General features: G+C 38.7%; 5 protein-coding genes across 5 annotated transcripts; 2 read left to right on the top strand and 3 right to left on the bottom strand.

Annotated features, from left to right (window-relative positions):
* Window positions 1-8: 8 nt before the first annotated feature.
* Window positions 9-1,850, bottom strand: PAS_chr2-2_0444 (uncharacterized protein; the record flags this gene model as incomplete). Its single annotated transcript, XM_002491700.1, has 1 exon — window positions 9-1,850. The coding sequence occupies one exon, from the start codon at window positions 1,848-1,850 to the stop codon at window positions 9-11; it is 1,842 nt and encodes a 613-aa protein (XP_002491745.1).
* Window positions 1,851-2,184: 334 nt separating this feature from the next.
* On the top strand, window positions 2,185-3,256 carry PAS_chr2-2_0445 (Protein with ubiquitin-like N terminus, recognizes and binds damaged DNA (with Rad4p); the record flags this gene model as incomplete). Its single annotated transcript, XM_002491699.1, has 2 exons — window positions 2,185-2,250; window positions 2,306-3,256. The coding sequence occupies 2 exons, from the start codon at window positions 2,185-2,187 to the stop codon at window positions 3,254-3,256; spliced, it is 1,017 nt and encodes a 338-aa protein (XP_002491744.1).
* Window positions 3,257-3,407: 151 nt separating this feature from the next.
* Window positions 3,408-4,115, bottom strand: PAS_chr2-2_0446 (uncharacterized protein; the record flags this gene model as incomplete). The annotated part of the gene is made up of 1 exon (XM_002491698.1): window positions 3,408-4,115. One exon carries the CDS (start codon window positions 4,113-4,115, stop codon window positions 3,408-3,410), a length of 708 nt encoding a protein of 235 aa, XP_002491743.1.
* A 10,410-nt stretch (window positions 4,116-14,525) lies between these two features.
* On the top strand, window positions 14,526-15,080 carry PAS_chr2-1_0803 (uncharacterized protein; the record flags this gene model as incomplete). The annotated part of the gene is made up of 1 exon (XM_002491697.1): window positions 14,526-15,080. The coding sequence occupies one exon, from the start codon at window positions 14,526-14,528 to the stop codon at window positions 15,078-15,080; it is 555 nt and encodes a 184-aa protein (XP_002491742.1).
* Window positions 15,081-15,282: 202 nt separating this feature from the next.
* Window positions 15,283-17,037, bottom strand: PAS_chr2-1_0802 (uncharacterized protein; the record flags this gene model as incomplete). Its single annotated transcript, XM_002491696.1, has 1 exon — window positions 15,283-17,037. The coding sequence occupies one exon, from the start codon at window positions 17,035-17,037 to the stop codon at window positions 15,283-15,285; it is 1,755 nt and encodes a 584-aa protein (XP_002491741.1).
* Between the last annotated feature and the right edge of the window lie 102 nt (window positions 17,038-17,139).

The raw sequence follows: 17,139 nt of genomic DNA, 5'->3' as shown, positions 1-17,139 counted from the left end.
CCGTATGATCAAATTTCGAAACGTACCGGCTGAGCAGCCTTTTCTACGTTTTTGAAGGTAGGTAATGATGCCGGAGATGATTCTTCAAAAATAGATTTTCTGAAGTTCGAAACATTCGTAATTGATGGTTGCTTTTCAATTGCTATTCCCGAATGCCCATTTTCTTGAAAGAGTCGCTTATCGCTTTCAACAAAGTCCTTCGTTTCACGGGGTATACCAGCTTTTAGCTCCAGAAAAATGATCTCAGCGTTCAACAAGCGTGTCATTGCCACTGACATCGATCGTTGGTTAATATTTGGGAATGGCCCTTCTGCGAATAAATTGTTGAGCGTGCAATCTCTATAAGCTCCCAAAATATTACTTTTTTGGACCGTTGAAACCCGTTGTGAATTGCTAACATGGTTTACAACATTTGTGAGGTTTGTGTTAGATTTTTCTATGCACTCAAATTTGAAAAACAGATCCCAAAAGGGGATACTCGATCTCAAGAACTCATGTTGATAGTAGCTTAGAAAAATATTCCTTGGTAATTCGACATGGTCACGTTCTCCGAATGTCCAAAAGTGCTTAATTAGTAAAGTCAAAACAGCTGTTATCGTTTTCTTATTCAAAATTTCCAGTAATTTGAGGAGATCCTGATTTTCAATACTATTTAGTATGGCCCTCTTGTTGTCATTCCTACGACATACCTGCTCTAGAACGATTTGCAGTTCACTGATAAAATTATGGCCCTTTCTATGTTGCAAAATAAGTTGTAAATAATATCTAACAACCTCAGAATTCCCAGGAAGTTTCTTGAACATAGTGTGAAATATATTCAGGGCAGCGGCCACGTTGACGTCGCTAGTTTTGCTCAAATATTCAGCAAACATGTATCTGAACTTAAGCCTATCGGGTGGCAAAAACAAATCTGATCCCCTCCTGAAAATAGCCATCAGTTGATCGATTTCATTCTCGTTGGACCTCTGGAACCAATTTGTATATCTAATCCAGAAACTCTCCAGCCTTGAGCAAGGTATTAAACACCTTTCGTATAAAGCAATCACTTGATTCTTATCGCCGTGTGTTTCTTCAAAATCCAGGTAACTATTCCAATTATTTAATTCATCATCAGAAGGTTCCTCAAAAGTGAAAAATGGTTGTTTGATTAAAGATTCATATGGCCAGCGTTTATTCGTTGCTTCTTGTGTCCTGTTACAAATGTGATCCACCGTTTGGTAAAGCTCTTCTTCACTAGAGACCCCTAGCAAGACTTTGACCTTACCTTTCGAATTTTCATGCTGAAGAGAATCTATAAGAGCTTTATGGTATTTACTATATTCATAGAGTGGAATTTGCACAACCTTCAGTAATGACTTAAAGTACGCTTCTGATTCTCCATTGAAAGATACCAACCATTTCAAATAGCTATCCCATAGTGGATGAGATAAAAACTGCCTCCCGCAGGTATCAATAGCTTGTTCAAAAAGATTTTTTATTGTTGTTGAAGCCTCGAGTTTATTGTTAATTATAATACTCAGGTAGTCACACCAAAGTTCACTAGACGAGCTGAATATGTGCAAAGCGCCTCTCAGCAGTTTCAAGCTTGCCTCTATACCTCTCAATTGATATTCCATTGCAACATATCTCTTCCAATATCTAACAATCAAAGGATATTGGGTCAGTAATTCTTCGCACAGTTGTTCCACTTTCAGAACAACACTTTCAGAAATTGATTCGTTATGCTCTCTTTGTTCATAAATTATTTGCTCTGCGCCTTCAAAAAATTGATCCCAACCCTCGAAGGTTTCAGCAGCCTGAGCCCTCTTCCCTAAGTTGTCTAAGAGTTCTAGTGTAGCAGCATCTGACATGATCTAAACTACAAAGAAAGAATCCTTCAACAGCCGCATTAATCTAATCAAAATATTAATAAACACACGATACGTAGGTGTCTTCATGTAGTATATTAGAGTAAAAAATAACACTTATTAACTGGGAATACGTTGCATGATGCAATTGTGCTTCAGTTTGAACCAACTATGACATCCTATTGATCTGAAATTGCATTACGTTCGTATTGACAAACAACTAGCTACACTGTTTTGATTTGCAGTCCGCGATTTAAATCTCTGGTTACATCCTCTAGCAAGCGAGGATGGCAAAAACCGCTGTTCTTTACCAAAAACAAAGATACTCTGATCTAAAATGAAAATAGTTTTTAAAGATCTTAAAAAAGAAAAAGTAATTCTAGATGTGGACCCGACCGATACTGTACGTATTTACTTTGTGAAACTGGAAATTTGAATATTTCTAACCGGCAATCAAGATTCTTTCCGCCAAGGAGAAGCTAGCAACAGTGAAGAATTCCGATGCTTCTAAGATAAAATTTGTTTACTCAGGTAAGGTTCTACAAGATGATAAGGACTTTGACGCATTCAAAGTGAAGGAGAACGACGTAATCATTTTCATGCTTCCGAGCGTTTTCAAAAAAGAGGAACCCAAGAATTTGGAGAATAGGATAGACAAGACTTCAACAGAATCTTCCAAAACAACAACTATAGCCGCTCCAGGTATTGCAGTGCCTCCAGTACCTGTCAATACGTCTGGTTCGTTTAATGCATCCACATTTGCGGTCGGAAATGATAGGGAGAATGCGATCAGAAATATTATGGAAATGGGCTACGATCGCTCACAAGTAGAAGCCGCCTTGAGAGCTGCTTTCAACAATCCTGACAGAGCAGTAGAATATTTGCTTACAGGTCTTCCAGTAAACAATGAAGAGCCGATTGCAGGATCCAGATCGGCTCCAAATGATGGCCGAAGCCAACCAGTTTCAAGTACAGGTGTTGAATCTACGTCCACTGAGACGGCGCCTGGAACAGACCTATTCGAAGCTGCCGCGGTGGCCAGTAGTGGTCAACAACAGCGAGAAAATACTCAGCGTGACGATTTAATGCAGATTGGGGAACTCATTCAGAATAACCCAGAAATGGTAGAACCTTTCCTTCAGCAAATTGCTAGCTCCAATCCCCAATTGGCAGAGCTTATTCAGCAGAATCCAGAAGAGTTTATGAGGGCATTAATGGAAGGTGATAATGGTGAGGGAGAACTAGAAGATGAAGGTGTTCAGATACAAGTAGCACCTGAGGAAGAAGCAGCAATTAACAGATTATGTGAGCTTGGTTTCGATCGTAACCTTGTTGTACAGGTGTACTTCGCCTGTGACAAAAATGAAGAAATGACCGCCGATCTCTTATTTAGTGAGCATATAGACTAGAATATGCCCAATATTTTTATAATACTTACTCCAACAGACAAGTCGGGCCTATACGTTTAATTCCTTCTTCTTCAAGTCCTTCACTTGTATACTTCGTGAGTGCATAGTCAGTATACAGTCTTCAGAACTAACTGTTATTAATTATACATTTTTAAACGTTGTCAAAGGAATACACAAAATCAAAACTTTGGTTGTCGTGGTGAACGGTATTCCCTGGTCTTTTCACAACTAGAGATTTAATTCCTGCCCGTATAGACGCTGCTACTTCCTTTATATTATCACTAAGGAATATTGCAGACTCTGGATCTTTGTTGAGGTCTTTTAAAATGTTCAGGTAGCTTTCGGATTCTATCTTTGAGCCAACAGATGTAGGGTCATAATACCCTTTGATGTAATTGGTTAGGTCCCTAGTTTCACTCTTGAATTTGACATGGCTAAAAAGAAGTTTCTGGGCTTTGATACTCCCTGATGAATAAATGTAAACAGACTTGTCTTCTTTCTTCCAACGATCCAGGGCCTCTATTACATCGTTGTAAAGGTCAACCACAATTTCGCCCTCCTCGTATCCAGCTTGCCATACAATCCCTTGCAATTGCTTTAAAGTAGGATCTTTTATGTCATTAGCAACAAGCTCATTGATATATGTTTTTAAGCATTCTTTACTCTTAGTATATCTCTCAGGAAACTTTGCTAGAATTTGCGTCACTGTAACATTATCAGTGTGGTCCAGTGGAAACTCAACTTGTTCCAAAAGGAAGGGAAGTTTGTCTAAAAAATATGGAAACAACACATTTTTCACAAAAGATATTGAGCAAACAGTTCCCTCTATGTCTAAAATAATTGTGTCATAGACTGCCATCGTACTCTGAAAAAGAAAAATGAGGTTTTGCGATCAAACCAAAAATGCAGATTCTGAGACTACACAGATACTCCCTCGAATTTTTGAGCCTACCCAAAGTGTATGGACACCAAACAAGATGTAAACCCAACTGCTTGAATACCACTTTGTATCAGTAGTATCAACATATATATTATTTATAGATGTTATATTTAATGAAATAGAGTACACTTATAATATAATGAATTGATTAAATGTAGAAAAAAATTACCTTGTAACCCTGAGTGGGGTAAAAACACATAAAACTTGATTAACTTTCTCAAATACATTTGTATACTTAAAAACAACTGAAAATGACTATAAACGAATCAGCTAACAACGTTTTGATTATAGACTATTAACTAATCTTACAATTTTCAAAAAAAACCTCCTCCTTCTTTAACCTAAATAAGTTCAATTCAATGTATACCGATATTTACCATGAGAACCCTATACAATATGCGTAGGGAATTATGAACAAAATCATCTCCCTACTGATTAGTTGCTATCAAGAATAGTATGTTTTACAACGAAGATAGAAGAATCGGCCTATTTTTAAGAACGATAGAGCTCCAAAATAAATGTTTTTTTGTACCGGCTGTACGAAGACTTCCTTCTTTTCTTGGGAGTTCAGCTGAAGAATAAAGAATTCAAACATGAGCGGAGGAGCTCTTATGGTAAAGTTGTTGATCCAGTTGAATCGTCCTTGGATTATTGAAAACAAAGTTCCGAGCGAAAAAAGGTTATTCCTGTTCTTAATTCTGTAATTTGCGTTCAAACTCCAAGCGACAAGAGGTGTGTCGAAGACCAAAAAAAATTGACACGTTTCTTTGCAAGACAACTTTTTTGAAGGACTTTCTTTTGGATGTAAGACAAGCCATATGATAGTTTTAGCTTGGAACCAAGAATTCCCCTTTTTCTCTAACCCTCAAACGATGACTTACCCAAAGAGTACCATCCGAAAATTCGATAGAGTTGAGAATCGATCAATCTTGGGACAAAGCTCTGACAACTAGGCTAGCATTCCTCCATCTACAAGAGCCTTATATCGACAAGCAGAACACTAAGATCTAGAGAATCTGACAAAAAGTAATATTATCAATAATTCCTGGAACTGGCAGTAATAGTTTGATCCGGACTCTTTACAAAAAGCATGTATCAGAATTAGTTTGAAGTAGATCGTCTTCAATTATATTATATAGTCAGCTCGTTTATACAGAACAAAAGTAAAATGTATATCCAATCAAACAAGGTGACTTGCGCGAAGCAATGATTTGTGGATGGGCTGCGGTATGGCAGCATAACAATGCAACGCTATTTCAGAAATTGTAAAGTGTAAAGGAAATATTCAACCCTATAAAGAATCTACCGAAACGTAGGATAAATAATTTCCACAGAGTACACTTTTGGTTTTTATGGACGGCGTTGAGTTGCACAGATGATGGAATATTGTGATAAAATACGCTATATAATTTTGGAGACCCTAAGATCAAGTGGACTAGGTCGATTGCGTATATTAGGGTGTTAAAGACTTACTTAATTCTATAAGAGCTCGGCAAGCTATATTCTCAGTTCCTTCGCAGTCGACCTTCAGTGCCCAAAACTTTAAAGTGGACGGGTGTTTTCTAAAGATTGCTATTGTTCAATTGCCCGGTTTTTTAACCGCTGAAAACCAGTGGCAAGAGTGGACTACGTGCGCATTGCAATTTGTATAATCCATATAATTTTGTTCCACGGCCTTAAGTTATTGTACTGTTTGCTCAATTTTGAAGCGGAATATCCGTCCTAGTCTCGAATCCTTATTTAAGTACCGGTATCATTTGCATATCCTCTCAGCCCTCAAACGCCCATTCTTTATAGTAATGGTTATGTATTAATCGACTACGATGATTGACTCAGGGAGGCACGAATAGTATAATTTGTAACTTGCAGTGGGAAGCTAATTTCGGGTGTCTTGAAAGACGAGGTTAAAAATTTGAACCCAAACCGATTTTACCGGAGATCCTACCTCAAATTAGAACAACTTTAAAGCTTTCAAGGAATTGAAATTCCATCTTTATAGACCGGTAATTCTTTGAAGAGTAATCAATGTAAGAGCAAGTTCTAAAGAGAGGATCCAAATTCCTTCTGATAGCAATTGTAAGGAGCTGCAAAGTTCAACATAATATTTGCGATAGTAACCGTCCTACGGATACTTAAATCGGTATCAAAGAGTGACCAATCCTGAATCAGTGTAGTGCAAAAAGAAATAACGATGATAAACGAATCAAGATTCTGATGAGTTGTCCAAGACGGGGCTATCATAATATTTAAAAAATAGAACCTACTAATTTAACAAGGTAAATCTCATAGATTTAAGTTTCACGACTAGCTTAGCTACCACTCAAATAAGCTCCCGCTTGTTCATTCGGCTGGGGTCTCCAATCTCCATCTCCAATGGATATTTTTTTTTTAAGTGGAGAGAGATGTTCAGTAAACTGTGAGTTCAGTTGTCAGAAGCAACCAATATTTACCATGGAGACGAATAAGCAGATATTATATACTCTATTTTTACAGCCCTTTTGTATAATCCTCAGGGATGGTTGGCGCTTCCCTGTGTTCCAAGTAACCACACTCTTCAAGTTGGAAATGCAAAAGGTCCCAATGCATGCTCCCAAGTCATACTGAATACAGAGATAGATTCTTTGAATTGGATCGATCTCTAATGAAATTCATGGATGAGAAGAGAGTGTTAAAAACTTTGCCCCAACTAAATACTTTATCTGAATGAATCATTAAAGAACACGACAAGTTCAGTATGTTGCTTGGAGCCTCCGATTCACAGTCTTGTAAGTAGTGCGTGTTTTCAAATATTTGCATTAGCAATCCCTCCAAGTAGCCCACATAGGGACCAAAAAAATAGTATAGTTTGTTTTGGGGGGAAGGGAGTAGGAATTGCTTTCGAAATGGTTAACTCCTGCTTAGTTTCATTTAAAAAATGAATAGAGAAGTAGATACAGAATACTTTGTAAGACTGCTTACATGAATGATGCCAGAGAGTGTGCCGAAAGATCTACATGCTACTAAATTTACTATCAATAGGGATAAAATGTATTAGGCTACCTACTATGCCGTATTGGAAAGGCGAAGTGCTTTGTATGCAAGGGATTGGGGCATAGGCAAACGGATCTATGACAAGAGATACGAAATTACTTCTGTTACCCACTCTGCTCCTACCAAACCAAATATATCTGTGACCAAAAATATCATTTGTCTTGTGCTCCACATAGCGGCCAGGCTCAAAGAGAACACTAGATCTGCTTTCAGACATTACCGCGTGCAAATATGACAAGTCACTAGGTGATGAACTAGTCGATAAAACCAAAAACGATCTGATCAATAACTTGACAACATCGTTCTTATCGGATTTCTAGCTCTTGAATAGTCAAATGCTGAGTTCAATTTTAAAGTGAATATTTTTCACCGAAGTCGATTTTAGCCCATTAGTCAAACAACAGAAGAGAAAAGACAAACCTTCTTTTTCATGACACATGAAACAAATCACAAAAATTGAGTCATATTACGGTTTCAATTTCTGCTGTTTGTATAAGTCATTGGCTGGCAAACACATCTCCTGGCCTCATACTGAAAATATATGAAGATAACTGCTTCTACCAATTTCAATTGATCAAGGTTCTACCCATACGTATAGTTCCAGAGCATGATGTTAGGGAAACTTACAGGGATGATGTGGGCCACAGCATAATATCAACAATACCTAACAATCGGTATTTAATTCATAGATATTCAATACCAATTCTCCACGATGAGAAGGGGCGACTCCTCTTCTTGGACGTTCTGAAAATACAGGTACGCTCACGTCAGTGCCTGAGCACATACAGCGACGTTAGTATCAATCTTCCTGGGACATCTCTAATGCTCTAAAATGAAGAAAAAGTAAAATTAGTATCAGTTGGCCATGCGACCAAGCCTGTTGGAACGCAAAAGCATATCCGAATTATGGTTGGAAATTACCTTCGACCTTCAAACACTAAACTCTTCACAGGGCTATTATTCCAGCTATTGCAGAACTTCATACGAATTTGGGCTTGCTAAAAATTGGCAGGATCGTTCTTCAATAACTGAATACAGTATTGTACCTATTCAAGCAGTTAGTCCATACTTAGGGCCTTCCTAGCCTGTCCAGTCTACCATTAACGAAAGTTCTGAGCTGTGTCTATCCAAATTAATTTGTGTCAGAACCTACGTAACCACTATAAGTCTCATAACGTTTTTGAAATAGATAAAATTAGTTTGTTTGATCATTCAAGCACATTATAGATAATATTCCAAAAAGAAAGTTTCAAGGTGCCCCTTGGACATATAAAACTTTGCCACGGTGCTAAACTTAAAAGAATGATCTTCCAAAAATACGGAATAGAATAATCTATTTTTAGAAGAGAAGACTAAAAATCGAGCGATACTATGAATGTCTGTTACAAACTGAATTTTTGCACGTAACGAATACTTTGAAACAATCCTCAAAATCTTGTTTTGGTGTTTGTCGAGTAGTCTTTACCAGGCCGAATCCTGTAGTTAAAAATAATTTTCTATTTGGACAACTAAGGGTATCCCCTCAAGTTTGGCTTTTGTGTACCTTGTTCGGAAAGGCTCCGTTCTGCAATTCTGCAGCAACCTTGTCATTAGCTGTGTAATGCTCGCTGGTGAGTAGCATAAGTCATTCCAATGGTAACTACCAAGCTTGTAATATAACCACCAGCACCTCCATTCAGTAGTAGCAATGAGCAAGGTCGGAGATTGCTTTTAAGCGAGGTTTCAAAGTAATCTTGTAGTTTTGCTTTGTCGAAAAATGGCCACGGCTTACACATACAGTTCGTCCACCAGATCTTTAGGCTTCATCAACAAAGTTTTCGACTTCGTTGTCTATAGGTTTTATTCTTTATCAGCGTCAGACTATGATCGTACTAGTTTGAGCTGAAGCCCATCAGGATGTTTACCACTCCAGTTTTGTAATTTCCGCGGCTATCTAGGGCTACGTTGTCCATTGCCGAGTTTATATATGACATCACATTAGGCAGTAATTCTCCATGCTTCTTTTTCGATAATGTTTTGGTCTAGGTTCGTGCATGAAATTTTTTCTTCATCCAGACTATCTCTGCGCTGCACTGTTCACATAGCCAACTGATACTGATTTCACTTTTTCTTCATTTTAGAGCATTAGAGATGTCCCAGGAAGATTGATACTAACGTCGCTGTATGTGCTCAGGCACTGACGTGAGCGTACCTGTATTTTCAGAACGTCCAAGAAGAGGAGTCGCCCCTTCTCATCGTGGAGAATTGGTATTGAATATCTATGAATTAAATACCGATTGTTAGGTATTGTTGATATTATGCTGTGGCCCACATCATCCCTGTAAGTTTCCCTAACATCATGCTCTGGAACTATACGTATGGGTAGAACCTTGATCAATTGAAATTGGTAGAAGCAGTTATCTTCATATATTTTCAGTATGAGGCCAGGAGATGTGTTTGCCAGCCAATGACTTATACAAACAGCAGAAATTGAAACCGTAATATGACTCAATTTTTGTGATTTGTTTCATGTGTCATGAAAAAGAAGGTTTGTCTTTTCTCTTCTGTTGTTTGACTAATGGGCTAAAATCGACTTCGGTGAAAAATATTCACTTTAAAATTGAACTCAGCATTTGACTATTCAAGAGCTAGAAATCCGATAAGAACGATGTTGTCAAGTTATTGATCAGATCGTTTTTGGTTTTATCGACTAGTTCATCACCTAGTGACTTGTCATATTTGCACGCGGTAATGTCTGAAAGCAGATCTAGTGTTCTCTTTGAGCCTGGCCGCTATGTGGAGCACAAGACAAATGATATTTTTGGTCACAGATATATTTGGTTTGGTAGGAGCAGAGTGGGTAACAGAAGTAATTTCGTATCTCTTGTCATAGATCCGTTTGCCTATGCCCCAATCCCTTGCATACAAAGCACTTCGCCTTTCCAATACGGCATAGTAGGTAGCCTAATACATTTTATCCCTATTGATAGTAAATTTAGTAGCATGTAGATCTTTCGGCACACTCTCTGGCATCATTCATGTAAGCAGTCTTACAAAGTATTCTGTATCTACTTCTCTATTCATTTTTTAAATGAAACTAAGCAGGAGTTAACCATTTCGAAAGCAATTCCTACTCCCTTCCCCCCAAAACAAACTATACTATTTTTTTGGTCCCTATGTGGGCTACTTGGAGGGATTGCTAATGCAAATATTTGAAAACACGCACTACTTACAAGACTGTGAATCGGAGGCTCCAAGCAACATACTGAACTTGTCGTGTTCTTTAATGATTCATTCAGATAAAGTATTTAGTTGGGGCAAAGTTTTTAACACTCTCTTCTCATCCATGAATTTCATTAGAGATCGATCCAATTCAAAGAATCTATCTCTGTATTCAGTATGACTTGGGAGCATGCATTGGGACCTTTTGCATTTCCAACTTGAAGAGTGTGGTTACTTGGAACACAGGGAAGCGCCAACCATCCCTGAGGATTATACAAAAGGGCTGTAAAAATAGAGTATATAATATCTGCTTATTCGTCTCCATGGTAAATATTGGTTGCTTCTGACAACTGAACTCACAGTTTACTGAACATCTCTCTCCACTTAAAAAAAAAATATCCATTGGAGATGGAGATTGGAGACCCCAGCCGAATGAACAAGCGGGAGCTTATTTGAGTGGTAGCTAAGCTAGTCGTGAAACTTAAATCTATGAGATTTACCTTGTTAAATTAGTAGGTTCTATTTTTTAAATATTATGATAGCCCCGTCTTGGACAACTCATCAGAATCTTGATTCGTTTATCATCGTTATTTCTTTTTGCACTACACTGATTCAGGATTGGTCACTCTTTGATACCGATTTAAGTATCCGTAGGACGGTTACTATCGCAAATATTATGTTGAACTTTGCAGCTCCTTACAATTGCTATCAGAAGGAATTTGGATCCTCTCTTTAGAACTTGCTCTTACATTGATTACTCTTCAAAGAATTACCGGTCTATAAAGATGGAATTTCAATTCCTTGAAAGCTTTAAAGTTGTTCTAATTTGAGGTAGGATCTCCGGTAAAATCGGTTTGGGTTCAAATTTTTAACCTCGTCTTTCAAGACACCCGAAATTAGCTTCCCACTGCAAGTTACAAATTATACTATTCGTGCCTCCCTGAGTCAATCATCGTAGTCGATTAATACATAACCATTACTATAAAGAATGGGCGTTTGAGGGCTGAGAGGATATGCAAATGATACCGGTACTTAAATAAGGATTCGAGACTAGGACGGATATTCCGCTTCAAAATTGAGCAAACAGTACAATAACTTAAGGCCGTGGAACAAAATTATATGGATTATACAAATTGCAATGCGCACGTAGTCCACTCTTGCCACTGGTTTTCAGCGGTTAAAAAACCGGGCAATTGAACAATAGCAATCTTTAGAAAACACCCGTCCACTTTAAAGTTTTGGGCACTGAAGGTCGACTGCGAAGGAACTGAGAATATAGCTTGCCGAGCTCTTATAGAATTAAGTAAGTCTTTAAYACCCTAATATACGCAATCGACCTAGTCCACTTGATCTTAGGGTCTCCAAAATTATATAGCGTATTTTATCACAATATTCCATCATCTGTGCAACTCAACGCCGTCCATAAAAACCAAAAGTGTACTCTGTGGAAATTATTTATCCTACGTTTCGGTAGATTCTTTATAGGGTTGAATATTTCCTTTACACTTTACAATTTCTGAAATAGCGTTGCATTGTTATGCTGCCATACCGCAGCCCATCCACAAATCATTGCTTCGCGCAAGTCACCTTGTTTGATTGGCCCTGTAGGCTGAAATTATTTGTCCTTCATTATTCATTCCTGTTTGTTTAAGTTGGGAGTATCAACGGAGATCGGTTAGTCAAGTTTAGTTTCTCAGTTTGGAGCCTGGGGATATGCCAATTTGCCGGACACTATTTGTAGCATTGGAGTGTGAGCAAATGAGAGAGGTTATGATACCCAATATGGCCTTTATTATATCGCCTTCTCTTTTCTTTCCAGAAATTCTGTTGATATGAGCGGAGGCTGGCTTGTGTTTTTGCTTGGTCCAATTTATTATTTCGTGTAGTGTTACACTGTGCACGATTAATCATCCATTCTACTTTTTAATTTCTCCGTTCAGTAAGCAATAAAAGCTACAGTAGATATTACCATTATTGTGTTCTTGTTTGATTCTAAGGGACAACGGTTCTCACAAAGGTTCATTCAATGAAAGCGTACACTAAGGCGCAAGTTTGGTTACTGGTAAAATTTTTACTGCCACCATCGGGCTCCCAGTTTGACCTCAGGATGCTCTGTTACTTTACTATTATGGCTAGTGTATTTTGTATTTTGGAAGCTGTAACCACAATCTTGTTCGAATTTTTTCGTTAATGGTTGTCAGCAAATAATTGGACTTTTGAAGTAGGAACGGGAGGGAAGTGCGAAGGCTCCTTCTGTCGTTTGGCTTCTAACACTATTTATTAACAGTCAGCACTCTTTTTTTCTAAATCTAGAAGTGATTCTTGCCATCAGCAACTAATTGCAAATTGAATATTCGGAGTTATAATACACTAGCTGCGCACATAACAGATTCTGGGCAAATATGATTCTGGGAACCAAACGTAAGCGTTCTTTTGAAAGTTTCTAAACAAGAAGTTCCCAGTTTGGGCACAACAAGTACGAATTATAAGGGTCTCAATGGCTATCAAGTAACTGCATAAGGAGATGACCGTGAAGCTATTGCCGACGAAAATAATTATGGTTATAGCACGAGGAGATCACTGAAAAATGTTGACTACACCTTATCCAATATCGGCACCATTTCTTCCACCCAGATAAATCCATTGCAAGTTTTTGTATCTCGATCTTGGACGACTAATTTTATGCCAGCGTTGACTCGGCTTTGCAAATACTCCTCATGTCCTCTTATTAGGGAACAGACTCGCTGGAATATCAAATGAGAGCTGGCTGCTACATTTCGGTTGCGATCTACGGGTCAAGATTCTGTCTGGGTTATCTGGGAACAGCTCTTAATGAAAACGAAGAATCAAATATCTTATCGTCACGGGTTCAGTCCTGGTAGATTCTTGATTGGATTTGTTTAGCTCAACAAGCACGTAAGAAGCAATTTGTCCATACACTCTCATTAAGTATGCTGCTCTCGGTATAGTTCGTCACTTAAAGAGTTTCCCTTTACAATTGCTAGTTAAAGAGTATAAGAGAATTTCTCACCTGTCTATATTATTCAAGTTATGGCTTCTGGTACCTCAAAAGCGGCATTGAAGGCAACGTTATTGGTGAATACGACAAGTTCAAAGCTTCACCCATAGAAAAACAACTGAAAATGAAGCTTGTCTCGATCGATGTAATGCTGACAATCACGACATGGTTACTTTTCGTCAAATCGAGGCTCCTTTGGTAGCTTATGTGGCCACTTCATGTAGCTAAGGGGAGACATCTCTGGAATCTCAGAGTATAAAAGTACTTTGCAGAACTAGAAGCCCTCAAACCCGGTAGAGCTTGATTTGGAACTTGACAAGAATTGTTACCCAGTGGACTATGCGCTGACTAGGATTAGCAACAAGGGGAGCTTTGTTTTCGAATCTATTGCAACCCCGTCTAGTCATTTCAGTGAATTTGGCCAACAATAATGGTGGACCGACTAAAAATAAATGAATCTCCACAAAAACTTCACATTCCTTATGATCTTGAGTTTCTGTTACAAAAGGATGGCCTTAGGAGCTCATACATTGCTCCAGGTTTCATAAATTGTGATCTTGGTGATCTGAATAACTAAGCTCATTAGTTACTATCAAAAAATCACCGTACCATAATACTGCTGTGAAAACGAACTGAGCAGATGATGGATTTGACTGAACAGGCAATATAGTAACGGTTGAAGCGCTGGCCTCTCAGGTTTTCCGGAAAGTCACTAGGGCCACAAAATAATCTGTAGTTGCTGTTTAGCCTTTTCTTGGTCTTCGCAAACGATTGCTGAGAATTGCAGCTCATTAGTGTAGCATACTGCAAGGGATGCTTGCGTTTCCCATGGGAAGTTGATAAGCTTAATAAATAAGTATGTCCCTGAAATGTAGTACCGCACTGGATCAAAATTTGTTTGACGTTTTCGGATTTGCATACTGTGAATAACTAGTTGGGATACAGGTGATGTTCGATGTTTTCCTTTTTTTTTTCTTTTTTTCGCATCTACATCTGCGATAGGTATGGTATGTATGTGTTTTCTTCTTTCTCAAAGGGTAGTTAGTAGACAGCTAACATAACAAAATTCTCTTTAGAAAATGAAAGCACACGGGTCATTCTATGATATACTAGGAGTATCTGATGACTCCGATCTAATAGCTATAAAGGAGGCCTACAAACGCAAACTTCTTGCCTATCATCCTGATAAGAAGCCATTACACCACCATATGGAAGATAAAACCATAGTGAATCGAATACAAGAAGCTTACGCAGTTCTTTCAAATCAAAGAACTCGTGCAGAATACAATGAGGGACTTACCCAACAATCTAAACGAGCAGGAGTCGTAAGCGATGGGGAGGGACTAGATATGTTTGACCTAGATGATTTCAAAATGGTCCAAGAGGAGCCTCCAATGGATGACTACAGCAACTCATATTCACGGATCTACTGGGAAAAGGATTGTCCGCGATGCTCTACAGAACAAGGTTTTATATTAACGGAAACTGCTCTTAGCGAGCAGGGTACGAAAGTCACAGAAACTGGAGAGTCTGGAAGATATGAGGTTTTGGCTCAATGTAATTCCTGCAGCTTATGGTTAAAAATTATCTATTATGACCTAGATGAAGTAGACGACACATTCCTCCATGGATAGACCATACCAAGAAAGCGGTTCTAGAAAACTACTCTTGGTGTATTTACTTCACAAACAGTCAAGCAATTGTCAATGGTTCAAGTCTTCCGCTTCTTTCATCAAATCTAAGCAATGAAGTGAATTTGTCACGTTCTTAGAGAGAGGAGTTTACAAAAAAAGAACCATGCAAGCAAAGTTCGCTTTCGTAGGCAGATCTGCACACTCACTTAGCCAGTCCTTCTCCCTCCGCATTTAGTATAGCCATCAAACCTTTCGCAATTGCATCAAAGTCTGTCATAAGGCTCACATGACCAGCAGAAGATGCAAATTTCCCCACAATGTTAAATCCTCTTTTTTCAGGCATCAACCATTTTTGATGCACCACTCCATCACCAGGCCCATACGTGAAATCTGTCCAATCACCAGCTTTTAGTCCATCAAAGCCTTGAACCTGGGATTCACGGACAGAAGCCGAGTTGTTACCGTATACAATTGCCAGTGGTGGATATCTCGATTTTTTTGATGGATCATATTCAAGCTCTAGTAGGAAACTTTTAGCACTTTTTAGTGTTTCACTTAGGTACCTACAGGCATCGAGATAAGAAGTCCGAAATGCCAGCCCAGTAGATTCTTCGATCAAGTCTTTACCCTCAGAAACCAGGCGCTTTCTCTGTTCGCATACTAAACTAGAAAGATGATACTCTTCCCATGTTTTAGGATCAAAAAAATCGAGTAGAATTTTCTCATTATTTTTTGTCTTATCAACAAAAATCTCTCCGTCTAATGGTAGAAATATGAAGCTTGATCTCATCATGAAGTTTACTTCTGCAGACAGGATCCTACTGGATAGTAATACATTGTCACCAAATCTAATTGGACCTAAAACATTGGGGCATTTAGAAGGAACTCCAACGTAAAGAATCCCCCTAAATAGTTCAGGGTTGCATTGCATAGAGTGATGCGCTATGAGTCCGCCCATAGAATGGGCGATTACAAGAACACCTTTTCCACCATTTTCCCTGTTTATCCTTTGCAAGGTCTTAGTTAATTTTTGTGAACTAAGGTGGGCTGAAAGTCTCCAATCATAGCCATAGTTGTGAAGTGTAGCGTTTGAGTTCTCTAACCTTTTTAGTAGCTTTTTGCAAATGTCGATTGGTCCAATATGCGATAGAATTCCGTCAGGATAAATTTTGCTTTCAACATTCAATTCATCTGCTACGTCAGGTCCTATATAAAGATCAATCTTTTTGAAATTGAATCCCGCTTTAACTACAGGTAGCCAAGCGCGCCTTTTGGTTGCGGTGTCACGAAGAATACTTCCCCGATATCCGCCTAATACGAGCACGTCACCATCTAGCTCTTCAAAGATCCTTTCCCATTGAGGTCTCTCCGCATATGTGAGATGGTACCTTATCTCCTTTTTTATGTTTGTTGGGGTGAGGGCTCGTTTTATCGCTGTAACCCTAGAATTGTCCAACGTCCTATCTTTGAATAAATACTCTTCTTCCAAGGTTGATATTGACTCCTGCCTTGTCAATTTAAGCTTAATCTGTTGCCTTCGATCTTCGTTAGAGCTGAACGGATTTAAACGAGCCAAACGTGGTAAAGACCTTGGTGAAAAAGAACCGGCAAATGGTAACGAAAATGAGAAAACCTTGTGCGTGGACTGAGCGTCTTCATTCCTGCCACTAGCAATTTGATTGTGATTGCCGCCCTCATGCCTTGATATTACAGATGATCCTCCAATAATCGATTCTGCATGGTCTAGATCGATCTGACAACTACCTAACTCTTCATCACTTTCAGAATCTTCTTGGTCACCAAAATATGGAAGTTGGAGATGATCCATATCGTTTCCATTCCCGTCAGTCGACTCATCCCCTGAGTTTTCAGTTTTCGCCCGTAGCATAGACAACGGCCTAAAGAACTTTTTGGGACGCTTCATTTCATTCTCTTTTTTGTTGGTGATGAAACGCATAGATTAGGCACATAGGCTTACTAGTCTCACTGAGCCGGAGGTTTAAATTTGAAAACCTGCACTTTTCACTAAGCGCGCACAAAATACCTACACGACTGGCAA

Source organism: Komagataella phaffii, chromosome 2 (genome assembly GCF_000027005.1).
Source record: "Komagataella phaffii GS115 chromosome 2, complete sequence".
Classification (NCBI taxonomy): domain Eukaryota; kingdom Fungi; phylum Ascomycota; class Pichiomycetes; order Pichiales; family Pichiaceae; genus Komagataella; species Komagataella phaffii.
Note: the sequence above shows the minus strand (reverse complement) of the source record. Positions and strands in the feature narration are given on the sequence as shown.